Raw genomic sequence first — 15,065 nt, 5'->3', positions numbered from 1 at the left:
CCTTAGTCAAGAATCTCACAGCCAGACAGGAAGACAGGAAGTAGGCACAGTAATCCTGGAGGAGAGATTTTAGGTAATTTGATTTTAACTTCATTTGATAAACCACAGACTTTTATATTCATTTTCCCATTTATTGTGAGCCAACATTATCTTTATAGAATTCCTATTAATTTGTTTTTTGTTGGTTATTTTTCATTGTTGTGATTTTCGTTTGTCATTCCTTTTTGTCCTGTCTGAGAAAAACAAACTGGAAAAGATAAACAGCCAATGTTCAATTTGATGTTGCCACTGAGAGAAGAAGGCACAAATATCTTAAAGTGAATTCTCTCAATGAGCACATCATTATTTATTGTCAGAGGAATACAGGATCTGTAGCTCACTGGGTTATTCCTCAACTCCTCATATACATTATTTATTCAGTGTGTTGTTTATAATTGTAATTTCACGCACAACAGGAGTACCAGGACGGCCGGAGATCACAGGATTCACCAAGCCTGCCACAGAGGGGGATGTAATCACCCTGACATGCACCACATCAGGCAGCAAACCAGCCGCCAACATCCGGTGGTTCCGAAATGACAAGGAGGTCCAAGGTAAGCATGTGGTGTGGGTTTTCACAGAGCATTGTACCCTCTGTTACCACTTGTACCCTATTGGAGACATCATTACTGTCAAGTCATTCAGCTGCTGCATTCCTTTTGTGCTCATACTCATGCAATTGTTCTACTGGCCGGGGTTTAGTGGTGCCATGATTCGACTGGCTCACTGCCAGTGTTGCTGCTGTTGTTGGGAGCCGTCCAGATATTGCTGGACTATGCCGGAGCCGTCCACATTTCACTACCTGACCAAGCCCAACGACATATAGGAGTGCCTCTTATTGCTTCTAATTATACAGTGTACATCAAAGACAAGTTCTGCACGCCATTCAATTCTCACTGTTAGTGCCTCTAAAGTAATGATGTACTCAGCTGGTTGATCTAATTGATCTGAAGGTGATGATCAAGAATGAGGACGTCAGGTTTAGGGCTTACGCAAGTTTGTTTTGTCAGCCAAACTAACAGCCAAAAATATATTCAATTTACAATTAAATAAAACAGAGAACAGCATCAAATTCTCACATTTTAGAAGCTAGAACCAGCAAATGTTTACATTTTTCATTAAACAGAATTACTTACAGCTAATTTATTATCAAATTTTGTCAATTCATTATCTGTTAATCGAGTAATTGACTCATTAGTGAACTGACTTACCGTTAAAGTTTGTTATGCCGGAGAATCAGATTGATCGAGACCATGTGCATCACTTCCATTTCAAGAGATTTACAGGTGTTAGTTTATCTCACGGTTAGAAATTCCACGCAGACCTCAGTGCCGTTTGCATGTGATGAGTCGATCTTGCTGGGCTTCCCATTCGTTCCTGTCAGCCATGTAACCATCCATCGTATCCCCAGGCGGTTCCAACTGAGCGCTTTATTTTTTTTTATTTGTAGGGCAGCGATTAGATTAGTCACATGAGTCGAGGAGGATACAAGAATGCACAGGAATGCAAACTCAGAAAGGCCACATAACTCGCTTCGCCCGGACTGAGAAAAAAAAAAAAAAAGCACTGACAGAAACAATGCATTAGGCAGCAGATGGTGCAATGTAATGTGTGCTGATCGCAGTAAACCAGCAGAAGTTTTCTGTGGTTTCACACAGCGCGCCGCACAAGCTTTCACTTTCTTGTATACCTCTTTCCAGACTGTCTGAAGCTCTACACTTTGTATTTTTATAGCTTTTATCACCTTCTTATTTCTGTTTAAAAAAAAAAAAAAAAAAAAAAAGCACAAAAAAAGACAAAACATTAAAAAATAGGAATGGAATGTTTTTCCTCAATTTGATGGCAGAGGTAAGCTGTGTGGAGCTCTTTAATGTAATGGAGCCTGCTGCGGAGACTCAGTGTGACAGTTGCTCTTTATTGAAGATTTGCACCAGAGAGCTTTTTCTTGGTGGTTCTGTCTGTGTCTGCCCAACATGGCATGATGATTGATGGGAGAGCGGCTGGGATATGAAGTTTTCTTGTTGAAATGACATGCACGTAGATTCCTGAAAGGCCAGTGGAGAGGTGGCACACAGCATCACAACCAGACTTTCTGTCCATCTCAAGAGGCACCAAGATGATCTTGGAATTTTTTTTTTTTTTTGCCTTTATAGCATGAGATGTACTTTAAAATACATCTTTAAAGCTCAAAACTTTATATTCTTAACATGGACATATGCACCGACACCAAATGCCAAAATATAAACAGTTCAAGAGGTGATAACATCTTACACAACTTTTATATTTTGTGGATATCAATAAAGATGTAATACCTTCATCCCATTCCCAGGTCAGCAGGAAAAATTAAAACAAAACAGTGATTCCCCTACATTAATATTCCATGTATGAAATGACATTGATGTGTGTTGTGTGAATTGCATATCTCTAAAAAAAAGATCATGTACTCCAAGTCTGCCTCAAACTGGTGTCTTGTATACAAATGTTCTTTTATTAGTTTTACCTGTGTATGGTGGGTTTTATGAAGCCGCCTGGGCAAACAGACCTGGTATGATGCATCCCCAAGTCAAAGAGAGATAAAGAACAAAGCAGAGACTGGGGGGCTCGACTTAAAAACTTCATTTCCATGTCAAAGTGTCAAAGAGGAGGAATGTCAATCAGTGCTCTGGATCCAGGTCTTTTGTAGGTGCTGCTTTAAAGCTTTCTTTAGCGTGAATGTGCTGGGAGCAGCATGTTTTGCCATGGATTCTTGTGTGGTGGATCATTGCCGCCAGTGTCTGCTGTCAGTCAAATCTATCCCCACTGGGGGACCAGTCTACAAAGCTCCAAGACGACAGCAGGTGTAATAGCAAAAACATGTCATATTTATTTCATGCTCTGATGATTTGTTTTTCAACAATTTATATTAGAAGCACACCGTATTACAGACCTCAAAATGCAACTGTCATCGTGTGTCAAATAATTTGTTTGCAGAGTATAGAGCCATACAAATTACTTGTGTCACTGAATGACAGCCGGGCTTCAAAGTGTAATCTATTGAGGAAAAAAAAATCCACCCACTCTCGCTCCCTTTCCATACATAAAGTGGCCAATGTGTTAGAAAGGGACAGAGCCGGCAGGCATCAGGAGTCAAAGGTAGGTTTTCAAAAATAGAAAGTGTTTATTTATTCAAAATGAAGAAGACAACGATTTACAAAATATGCGACAAAGTTCTTGACCCATAAAAGAGGTCATGTAAACAGAAGTAGACTCGGGTAACATTAACTTAGCAGAATGTGACTGTAACTGAACAGAGCGAAGTGACTGAACAGAGACAAAAGTGACACACAGGCCTGAAAAGATGTGTTTATTGTAGCTTAAAGAAACAGCAATTAGAACAACTTAAGGCAAACTTAACTACAGACAAACTAAAGTGTCACTGTACATGTGCGCACTACAAATAGAAACGAATGCGCTGCCAAAAACCTACTGAATAAACCACGAGGATGATATATGAAATAAAAACTGTGTCGTTATTTCTGTCTACTGATGTTCGATACGGATGTGATGTCAAAAGTAATAAACGAGAAGAAAATGAATCATGAAGTTTAAATCACAAAGAAAAAGAAGGTGTCCCAATATTCCCTTCACAGTTACACATTCAAATACACAACGGCTCCATTCAGAGTTCAAGCAAGATATCAAGCCTTTTGAATCTAGATCATTAACAAATAATAATAATAAAAAAATAATAATAATAATAATGTGTGCTCCCAGCCTATTCCTTAAGATCAAGCAGAGCAAAGATAAATGATCACAAACCTTCATTTTTATTTGCAACAATACTTCACCCTTACAGGGTTTACTCCCTGCTCTTTGCTGATTTCTCACATCAAGTATTCCCAACATGTTGACTTTGTTGCAACTTTAATTGTCAAACGTGAACAGCAACAAATGTAGGAACTTTCTCTAATCAGCGGTAAAACACATAAAGACGTGTTTACTACCAAAGAATCTGGAAACACATCGGAGCAGCTGATTCATGTTTGCACTACATGCTTCTCTAATCTAAAGATTTCTGATGATCGCTGTGTCCCATACACAGCATCTACTGTAGGGAAGAGCCGGGGGCTTTAGTAAATCTTTTCATATGCAAATCAGTGAATCATGTCATCAGACAACGTCTGGCCTTCACATCGTGTCTGAAATGTCTTTGAATCTTTGTGTCTCTGTTCTCTGATTTTATACCAACTTTGCATTAAATCATTAAAGCAACAACTCCTACTGAATATAAAAAGCCTTGTACATGTACATGGAATTTATTGTTCAAAAGGTCATAGGTCTTATTTAGTTGAAGTGTAACCGCTATCTTTTAATTAAATAGCGCCAGCACCAGGGAAACCTGTGTGTGCCGTAGTTAAGACATAATTCAAATAAAAACATTGTTGTAAGGTTTATAGTTTAGGCAACATCTTTTTAACAAATTGTTGTATGTTTAACAACGCTGCAACATGAACAACCCCTTTCAACTTGATAAATCTCCACTTTAATTGTAAAATAATTGGCGGGGGTTCTTTGTTTTTCCCTCCTGTAGCTGTGGCTGTAGCTGTGTGGGTATTTGGGTGTTTTCTCATGGACATGAGATCCAGTATGTGATCGTGAGCAGGTTCCTCTTCATCATCTGTTGATTTTCCTATTTATGACCTATTTCTTAGAGAATTCCCTTCTTTCACTTTTCTTCTTCAGGTTCTATATTTTCATCTTCATCAACACCATGATCCAAAATTAGATCAACTGTCATTCATGCAACTATGACGCGTTTGTTGTATTAAATACCTGTTGTTATCAGCCGCAGCAGGGATGAGCTATGTGTTTCTGCTCATATTTAACCGTGACTTTTTTCACATTATGAGTCTAGCATCTGCTTACTTAACTCTTAAAAACACAACCCTGTGGCTCATGATATTTTCCATAGCCCATTTGCTTAGCCTTTATCTCTGAGCTTTTAAATAATGGAGATATTTTTCTAAAGAATATCTGAGAAATTTACAACCGAGCCACATTACAGGAACATACTGTACCAGCATATGTTTTAGGACTTCCAAGTGTTTTCTCACATTTATTGCCTTAGATGGTTTTGAGCTATTTTTAGACCCTCACTTTTCCACAGCACGTCCAACTTTAGTGCAAAATAATCTGTTTACCTCTTTAGAATTTAGTTTAAAAATGATTTAAAAAAAACCCAAAACATTTAAACCAATAACATTAAAGGGCCTAGAAGCTATGGGGGGAGTTATAGAGGGTTGTAGAAGATCTGAGATAAAACATTTTCAGCTCCTGCTTGTTTTCATTGATCTTGTGCAGCTTCACAACAGAAACAACGTCCCAGCATCATCTGCTTTATGTAAAGAGGGACTTGAGCTAGTGCACATCTTTGCTCTGATTTTATTAGATGGTGATTTCACATTTGCAGCCATATGTAATAATGTTTACAGATATCCTAAATGACAACAACAATTAGAGACCATTACTTTGACACAGTGTTTCCTGGCTGGACTGCTCAGCCCATTGTGTGTGGGTGTGTGTGTGGGTGTGTGTGTGTGTGTGTGTGCTGGGAGAATAGTACCAATATGTGCAAACCTGTGCTGGTCTAATCATCTGCTGTAACAGAAAATATTGTTGTTTGTATTGTTTTGAAGCCAGAGCATTTTTTATGAGCTCTTCATTTCATTATTATTTATAGCAAATAGCAAGTTGTAATATCTGTTCGTGTGTTGTAAATACGTTGATATTTAGTTTAAGTAAATACAAAAATATAAAAGTGTCTGGGGAATAAACCAAGAAGACATTATAAACAGCTGTTACAATTAAATAATAAAATTGAAAAAAATATGTGACAAACATGTAATCAAAGTGTAATTAATATCGAACAATACAGTATCATGGAAAATGCGTGCAGATGAGTGTCAGTGTTGTATATTAGTTATAGGGTGTTGTATATTAGTTTGTGAACTAATGTAATGTACATACTGACCATAATGTACTAAAGGATTGTACTACCCTGGACCAAATTTAAACTGATAGAAAATTAACTGCTGTGTCCCTGAAGCCTCTTTACCCTCCAACTGCCAAACACCAAAATACTAAATGAGCGAGATTGTTAATGAAGGATATCAAGTACCAATGTAAAATTAAAGACCCTAACTACTGTTAAATGAGGCAAAGATTGTTTTTTGTGAATGTGACTTTATATTTGAAGGGCTTTCAACAGCAAATTAATGGAGAAATTAGGTCACGGAATTTCAGAAAAAAACAAAATGAAATTCTCAAAACACTGTGTAATTATTGATCAGCAGGCAGTGGGATGCAAACTGTGCCGAGCAGCAAGTTCTGCTATTAGAGAAACGCCTCTGATGCCATCATGAAATAAGCAGAGGCTCAAATCGTTGTGCACTTATTTCTTCAAGGCTGAAGACAACTTTACCCAATGAATATGAAACAAGAAAATCATCTTAGGGAGCTATACCTGACAAACTCTGGTATTACCCTTATTAGACCTGCACTTAGATTTTAAAAAAAAAACAAATCCTTCCATGAGGCTCGTCTTTTTGGTAAAACACACTCTGTGCTGGTGATTCCAGGAGTTGCCCCCACCAGTTGCCTGGATGCACATCTGCTTACTTGTTGGGGCTATGGGTCTAAGCAGATTCACCTGGGCATATTCCCACTCTTACGAAAGCTGCCTCTGCATGCTCTGTGGCGATGCTAGCAGCCGCCTTGAAACAGACTGACAGCTTCTCTATGGTAGCTCTGATGCTGCAGGCAACTTGACGAATGAGAGGAGAAGCTGGAGAGATTTGGTTTGACACCACAGAGGCACTTCCTATCCCCCTTATGTACTTCAGGGCAAAAATGCAAGGCCTTTGACTCTCAAATGCAAGGCCCCTGACTTTCCTATTTGCTCAAAGGATATCTGATATTTGAAGTACTTTTTTTTTTTTTCAAATATTCTCATTTGAGATGCATTACTCAATAAGAGTCTGGTGTCCTGGAGGGTGGAGAAGTTGGATTTTTTTTTTCGTACTCCTTCTCTTGTAGCTATCTTCTTCTTTGTCTTCTTCTTGCTGTTAGTAATTTTAGTTCTGAAAGTGTGACGTTTGGTCTGTGTGTGTGTGTGTGTGTGTGTGTGTGTGTGTGTGTGTGAGTGTGTGTGTGTGTGTGTGTGTGTGTGTGTGTGTGTGTGTGTGTGTGTGTGTGTGTCATGCAAACAAAAGACATCAGTGAATCAGGAATAATAAAACCAGAATGGCGCACATGCTTTCAACATTTTCTAAAAAGCACAAAAGTGGAAAATACAATTTCATATAACTTACATAATCAGATTTTCAAACTGCCAGCTCTGTAATAAAATTAATAAATTACTAATTAAGCACATATAATAGAACTTTCTTACTTACAAGAGAAATGAAATGAAAGACTAAATGAAAAGTTAATGTTCCTTTTTTTTTCTTTTGAGATAAAGTTTGGTTACTTTAACAGACCAGAATTAAACAAACACCAATAATTGATCATCTGTACTTCACAATGTATTAGGATTTAGTCAAACCATTTCATGAAAAATCAATACCCTTCAATCACTGTATTAAAGAGCTGTTATTTAATCTGGAAGGTAAGAAGAAGAATACATGTAGTAACAGTAGCAGTAATAGTAGTAGGACTGTAGTTATAGCAGTCATAGTAGTAATAGTTCCTCCACTGGAAGGTCCAATAAAATATTAATCCCCTTGCACATGACAAAATCAAAGAGATTCAGTGGAGTGGAACAAATGGAACAGATCAGCCCAAAATGATAATGATATGGGTGATCTGGATTTCATTGCAAAGGGCTTTTAGTATTTAATAGACCAAGTGATTGAACAATCCATGTGGTGCGTGTGCGTTTGTGAGTGAAGGAGGGGAGTGAGTACATGCATATGTATTGATTGGCTCAGGTTTTTCACTGTAAGCGCAGAAAGTCCAGGGAAAGGGAGAGGGGGGGGGGGGTGGGGTGGCAGCACAGAGGAGGATGTGAAGGGGTTGAGGAGTTTAGCATCTCCAGTGAAAAGTCCTCCGTCAGTTAATGCCTTCGTCCTATTCGCATCGCTCAGGTGCAGTTGCCTCGTGGAGCTGTTTCCATAGAAAAGTGATGCTGCCACACAAAGTGTTGACAGGAGAGCAGCGGAAAACTACAAAGAAATGCTTCCAGTTATGAGTTAAGAGGCATCTAAATGAAGACAAAATTACATGGCAGGGGAAAACAAACAGATCAAGATCTGAAGCTGTGTAAAGGGTAAATGTTTGGGCATGAAACTGAGACAAAGGAGAGGAAAGAAAGCAAAGGTGTGACTACAACTATGGAAAATCCACCTCACACTGCCGGGGGGGGGGGGGGAGTGTGTGCCTGTTTGTGTTGACTAGAATGTTTGAGAGATGGTCCTGGAGGAGCAAACACACCCAACCAACCGAGTCAACGCTCATCCTGCTCTCCCCTCACTATTCGTTCTACTTTGACTTGACTTTCAAAGGCCAAGGATTCTCTCCCTCAAAGGAAAGGCAGAGAAAAACAACAACAACAACAACAACAACAGCACTGCAGCTGTCTATGTCAGAAAAGCAAAAAAATAAAACTGAAATAAAATTTCATCTTTCTTTCTTTTTTAGTTAACATACAAGCAGATTTCAGTTTTTCTCATTTTCTTTTTCAAGCACTTTTTTCTTTTTCTTTTTTTTTGTATGAAGACCTTGCACAAAAGCCAGAACCGTTCCCCTGTAACATTTGCAATTCACAAGTTCATTTCACCCTTGTTCATCTCCTGTCTCTCTGCAGGCACCAAGGAGGTGAATGCCACAGGAAAATCATTCACAGTGAGGAGTAGCGTCCAGTTCCAGGTGGACAAACGGGACGACGGCGTCGCCTACACCTGCAGCGTGGAGCATGTGTCTCTGTCCAACCCCTACATGACAACTGAGGTCCTGGAGGTCCACTGTGAGTGCAGTCATACACACCCCACAAAGCTGGATTAGGTATAAGATTAGTATTGAGAAGAAATACAAGGATTGAGATTACATTTATGTCTGCAGGTTTAGCTTTGCATTTGCTCAGGATTAGTGTAGGATTAGTTTGCAGGTAAGGGATTAGTATCAAAGCAGAACAGGGATATGGGCTAGAGCTAAGAGTTGCCCAATGGGTAAAGAGCTAACTACTGTTGTACTTTGTCAGTGTAAGAGTTAAAGCCTCTAACACACAGTGCTGTCATAGCATTGGATTTTTTTTTTTGTCTCTTCTTCGCAGATGCTCCCCATCTGGAGATCACACATTCACTGATTATTCCACAGGAAGGGCAATACTTCAAATTGGAGTGTATTTCCATAGGCAACCCGATGTAAGTTGGCATTTATTCACAACTTCAATTTGGTGGTAGCGACTAGCATGAAAATCGGCAGGAATTTGACTTGAGATGTGATTCTTCTTCATTAGCGAATGTCATTTTTCAAGAATTGTTCTGCAGTTATTTCTTAACATTTAAGAAATCACAAGCAGCAACATAAAAGGAAAAATATTGCCTACATTGTTTTCTGTCCTAGACCTGAACCGGTGCTGTGGTCTAAAGATGGAGGAGAGCTGCCAGACACTGAGCGTATGATTGTGGAGGGCAGGGAACTAACCATCACCACACTAAACAAAACAGACAATGGCACATACCGCTGCGAGGCCAGCAACGACCTGGGGACCAGCAGTGCTGAATACATACTGTTTGTATATGGTGGGTACTTCAGCGGGGGCGAGTCTTGTTATGGATGATCAGTTTTGTTGTTGGTTGGTGTTCATTACACAGATACAAAGCCAGCAGGGAGGCTGTCAGTCAGGAAGCTTTATATATATATATATATATATAAAGAGGCTAAGCTGGCACATGTTATGATAAAAAACAAATGTCTCTAAATCAAACAGCATGATAACAAAGCAATAATCACTACCTTAAATATAAAAGAGATCAACGGGAGAGGATCACAAATTTCAGCATCTCCTGGAAATACAGTGTTTTTGTCCGATAATCTGCCAATCATAATAACTGCTGTTGACTTCAATCTTTTAACAGTCATTAGTGTTTCATTTTTGAATATCAACTGACAGACTCCAGTCACCCGCAACCCAGTGAAGGATGAGCATGTACACGTAATGAATGGATATTTAAAAATGCATAAATCAGCAAACATGTTTTAAATTAGATTTATCAAATAATTAACAATCTTCCTGGATAATGTTTATCTTCATTTTGGCTGTAAAGACGTGCGCCAGTTTGATTTTAATAGATTTCAAACAAGACCCTGCCAGTGTGTTTGCACGGTTTAGATCCTTAACTACAAATCATGTGTACTTAACATTTTAGCTGACAAAACAAAGTATGTTGGACAGTGTTGTGTGTATTTTTGTTACCATTGGAGACAGCCATTTGTTTCCATTCGTTTTTGAAAATATAAAAAGCATTCATCAATTCAATTCATCACCATGAACATTAAGTGTGCGTGAATCTTTGTTGGCAATACATCATGGTTGTGTGATCATGCAGATTAAGTGCAGATAGATTTGGAATTGTCTCCACTGCATGGCCTCACAACAATATTGTAACTTTGACGATAAAGTAATGTAGTAATCGCCTGGTGTTCACTGTGATGTGAAGTTAAGAAGCAGAAGTTTAAATAGATCATACGCTGCATTAAAATGAATGGAAACAAATGGAACCCTATGTCAGAGAAACAAATGCAAATCTCTAACTGCGCTTACACAGACCATTTCAAGCTTAGTAGGACAAACAGCTCCATTATGTTTTCTTGAATCGGGGCTCAGCTTCCTGTTCTTGAACACCTCAGTATTAAGTTCAAACCACCAACCGTGTGATTAAATGACAACCTGCTGTTCTTCCTGAGTCACAGCCACTTTTTGGTTGGAGAAGTGGTCAGCTGTGATGAGAAGTACATTATGTATGGTTTGTAGGAAACGGGATAAAACATATATAAAAACACTGGTATGGTCTTTTATAATAACATCTCGATATGTGATTGGTTTGTATTTGCTGCAAAATGGTAGTACAGGGTAGAATAAAAGATGGCTTCCAACAGCTGACCACAGTATTTATCTGACATAAATAGTAAGTTCATGATCAAGTATGATTAAACATGTTTCATTTTGTGGTTCAGATATACTGTATAGATGTAAATCTAATGCCAGGACCTACAGTAAAGTTGTCTGTAGTCCTGCATTGCAGACCATTTCTTCAAGATTCCACTTCCAAATCTTTCCTTGGCACTGTGCAGGATAACCCAGTTTACCTCACTCTACTGTACACAGGCCTATCACTACACAGGTTTAGCGTTTGGACTCTTCCTGTGAGGAAGCAGAAAAAAGTGTTAAGGATGCAGAATTTAGCTTCCAAGTACTGCCTGGAGGAGAGATAAGTTAATCCCGAGACAGTGGAGGGGATGAGAGAATAAAGACAGCATGGTGCCGGAAACGGATCATTAAGGCCTCGGCAGCACATGTTTATAATGTTTATCAAACACAGCCGAGTAAAAATACAAAAACAAGGACAGAATATATAAATTCAACATGGATTTATTTGTTTCCATTTTTGCCAATTAAACAGTCCCACATGAGAGTGCAGTTTGTTTGGGAGCGACTTATCACAGCTCCAGCGCTGGACTTATTCAAGCTCACACGCAGTTACTGGATGCACAGCAGCTTCTTTGTTCGATTTTAAAGGCAGAGGCTTTTGGGGAGAGAGAACCCTTCACTGGGAAAAAATGGAGGAAAAAGAGGATGACACATTCGTCCTTTCAGCTTTTGTTATCTTAGTCTCCTCTTTCAGCATGCTCAATGAACAGGGGTAAGGCAGCGATGTCAGGCTAGTCCATATCATCCTGTCATATCTGGGTGCCATGTGCTGGTCCATAGTTTCACTCCTCACATTTCACAGACAGGAAGGCTTTTTGCATTATATCAAATTATACAGAATTCGAATTTGTTAAATCTGGGTTATTAGAATTACAGGATATGTACCAACAGAAAAGCTGATAACCTTCAGCAGCCCTCTCACAGTAAATAAAAAGCTCGTAGTTACTAGGGGAAGGATGACAAATTGAGTTGAGTAGGTAAAAGATGTGTGAGACGAGCTCATTTCCACTGATGATGATAGTCATTCTTCAGCACCATCGTGTCTGTCTGAATACTTACCGGGTCTCTTTGGATCATCTCAGCCTCTAAGCCTAATTTGCTAATGACAGGAGAGCTGAGAAGCAATAAATGTCAACGCTCCGCCGCAATTCATCAACGTCTCCGATTATGCTCCTCGATACACTGTATTAAATAAAGCAAGGAAACACCATATATGATAATTACTCTGTCTGCGACGCTAGAGAGATGGTAACAGATAGTAGCTGGGTTAAATACAGTCGAGAGACGTCTGCGTCTATTTATGAAGCTGCAGCCCCGCGTCTTACATTTTGACCTCACATTTCACTCATTTACTACACATGTTCACCTCAACAAGTATGATACATGATGAGTTTTACATTCTCCGTGTGCAGCCTATTTACCAACCTATCATCATTTGCCGGAAAAAATGTAACAGATGTAAGAAAGATGAATCCTTCATGTATGACTCATCCTTTTCCCCAAAGATGTTTCGAAAAGAATCTGCTCATTCAGAGCTTGACTCATTCGTGCAACTCTTGTATTTTATCATCTGTGCATTTTTATTTCATTATTTTGCCTGTATTCACTGAGGGAAAAACCAGAATTAACCCACTGCACCAGCCACGCGCAGTAATTGATTTGTGCTGTTTGATTTTCCTGTAAGTTTTCTCATGTTGAGCCTGTTCCCTACGGATAGGTTTGTTTTTTGCTCCCCATTGCTCCTGTTTTCATTTAGCAGACGTCATCACCTTAGTGCCTCCATCCCCAGCTCCCCCGACTCCCTCTCTAGCCTCCATTCTTCCAGTCTGCTAATGCCGACATTCCCACATCAGGCATAGGCAGTCACAGCTGCGTTCGCAGGTACGCTCGCGAGCCCCCCTTGCCCTCGCCTCAACGCTCCGTGCACTCACAAACATGACACTGAACACACACTTGATGATTGATGAGCTAACAGCCGGGCTTTGAGATAGAAAATAGCATTGTTTTTCTGGATGAATTCAATACTCTGTCTATTTTTTCTCTTTCCTCTCTGCTTTATTTTCTATACACAGCACTGTTACCTCACCAGCCTTTTCAGCACTCATCCTGATTAGTGCTGTTATTGCTAACTGATGATATGCAGACGCAGTAGAACCAGTTACCACGTTATCATAGTTTGTAAGCCACTGCATAAAATATCGTCTTTACAGAAGCAGAAAATAGAAAAACATGAGAGTTTTTATGCTTTTGCTTAAAATGGTTTCTACATTTACAACCACACACAAGATAAAATTTGCAATTACGTTCTAACGAAGTTAACCAGAATCACATGCTTTGTGTGTTTACTTCAATTCTTCTCTCCCAATGGAATTAATGTTGTAGTGTTTGTGTATGACGTTGCCGTATTGAGCCACTCTGCAGGCAAAATATGCCAAGCGGTTGCCTTAACAGTCGAAATAGCTTTAATGTTGTGTGAGAAAATACAAAGGTTACCTAGATTTGGGATGTGCTTAATTTTGATAATCAACTCAAAGTTTCCTTGTAAACAAACAGAAGTTATATTCAGTTTATTTCACCAAAACGCATTATGTGCATCCTTGAGGTTTAGCAAACATTGAATGCATTTCCTTCCTCATCAAAGATTTGCAGCAGTGATTTTGTCGTAATGTTTTACACTGTGCATTGTTTCCATCCTTATAGACTAGCTTACAGTCTTTCCGAATGTCTTCACGACTAGTGGTATAGCTTGAAACTGGCAGCAGGATCGCATGCTCGTGCATGTAAATCTTTTTGCACATCCACAATACGAACAAAACAACAACTCTTAAAAACATTGCTCCATAGCAAAAAAGAAAAATCCACAAGGTACCTGGCAGTACCTATATACCCTGACCTATCATTCATGACACACTGCTCAATGTATGTTGTTGAATACTCAGGTGGAGGTTTATGACATGTTACCACATACCTGAATTTTTTAAGATAAGATAAAAAATTCTTGCTCTCAGTATTAAAGGGTCGGTTAACACAAAATCCAAAAAAATATTTTCTCATTTACCTCTGGTATTGTTGCAGTCAGATGGTTTTTGTTCTGTTTTCACAGGTTTTAAGATCTATATGCTTCCACCTGCAAACAATGGTGATGAATAGTATTTAATTTGTATTAAAAAAATTACAGAAACAAAAAAATAGCAACAACCTGTTTCTCATATGAATTATTAGATATCTTTCAACCTGGGAAAATACAAAACTAGTTATTTGTAATTATTGGTAAACTTACCTATTAGAATGTACATTGCCAATTAGACACGGCAAATCTCAGTATATACGTCTTTGTTCTTCATCTTGTCCTTGTCAACGTATCTTGTGCTCCTCTCATAGTCATCGTTTCCGGTAACTCCAGTTCAGCATGTATTTGGCTCTGACAGCAAGCTTCGCTTTCCGTCACCTCTGTGCGCTGTCAAAGTAAAAACTCAGAAAACAGACCATACTAATTTCACATGTTTCCTTTGAACCTTGTGGTCACCTTTTTTACCACGGTGTTGTTCCCCTCGTCTTCCCTTACTGCTGTCACTGTCTGCAACCATGGCAACAGCCAAAGACTTTCCAGGGCCTACGACAGGTAAATATCCCACTAGATGATCATTGTAAGCCAGATTTACACTGTGTGATGCTGGATCTGGATCTGGGTCAGGACACATCATGGCCTCCACCCAGCATGAGCCAAACCATCACCATGCATGGATGCTCACTCTGCTGACGCCAGCCGCTTTCTCTCTACAGGCTGCATAAGTTATCACACAACATGTTTTTTGTTTGCTTTGTCTTAGAACCATCT

At 39.2% G+C, this 15,065-nt stretch overlaps 1 protein-coding gene and 1 long non-coding RNA gene across 5 annotated transcripts in view; one reads left to right on the top strand and one right to left on the bottom strand.

Moving 5' to 3' along the window:
- The window catches only part of LOC130168178 (cell adhesion molecule 2-like), a 145,656-nt gene that overhangs the window by 126,689 nt on the left and 3,902 nt on the right, over positions 1–15,065 (top strand). For 2 of the 4 annotated variants that reach the window (XM_056374824.1, XM_056374822.1), the window contains 5 exons: positions 456–593; positions 8,882–9,040; positions 9,347–9,437; positions 9,640–9,818; positions 14,823–14,849. In XM_056374824.1, coding sequence (XP_056230799.1) covers positions 456–593; positions 8,882–9,040; positions 9,347–9,437; positions 9,640–9,818; positions 14,823–14,849 — 594 coding nt within the window. The remainder of the gene's footprint in view (positions 1–455; positions 594–8,881; positions 9,041–9,346; positions 9,438–9,639; positions 9,819–14,822; positions 14,850–15,065) is intronic. The other 2 variants (XM_056374823.1, XM_056374825.1) reach the window with 2 other exon arrangements.
- LOC130168179 (uncharacterized) lies at positions 11,483–14,811 on the bottom strand. The gene is made up of 3 exons (XR_008827394.1): positions 14,508–14,811; positions 14,286–14,354; positions 11,483–12,409 (listed from the first exon to the last, which is right to left on the bottom strand). It is a non-coding gene; the product is annotated as an uncharacterized LOC130168179 (long non-coding RNA).

Source organism: Seriola aureovittata, chromosome 4 (assembly GCF_021018895.1).
Source record: "Seriola aureovittata isolate HTS-2021-v1 ecotype China chromosome 4, ASM2101889v1, whole genome shotgun sequence".
NCBI classification, from domain to species: domain Eukaryota; kingdom Metazoa; phylum Chordata; class Actinopteri; order Carangiformes; family Carangidae; genus Seriola; species Seriola aureovittata.
Note: the sequence above shows the minus strand (reverse complement) of the source record. Positions and strands in the feature narration are given on the sequence as shown.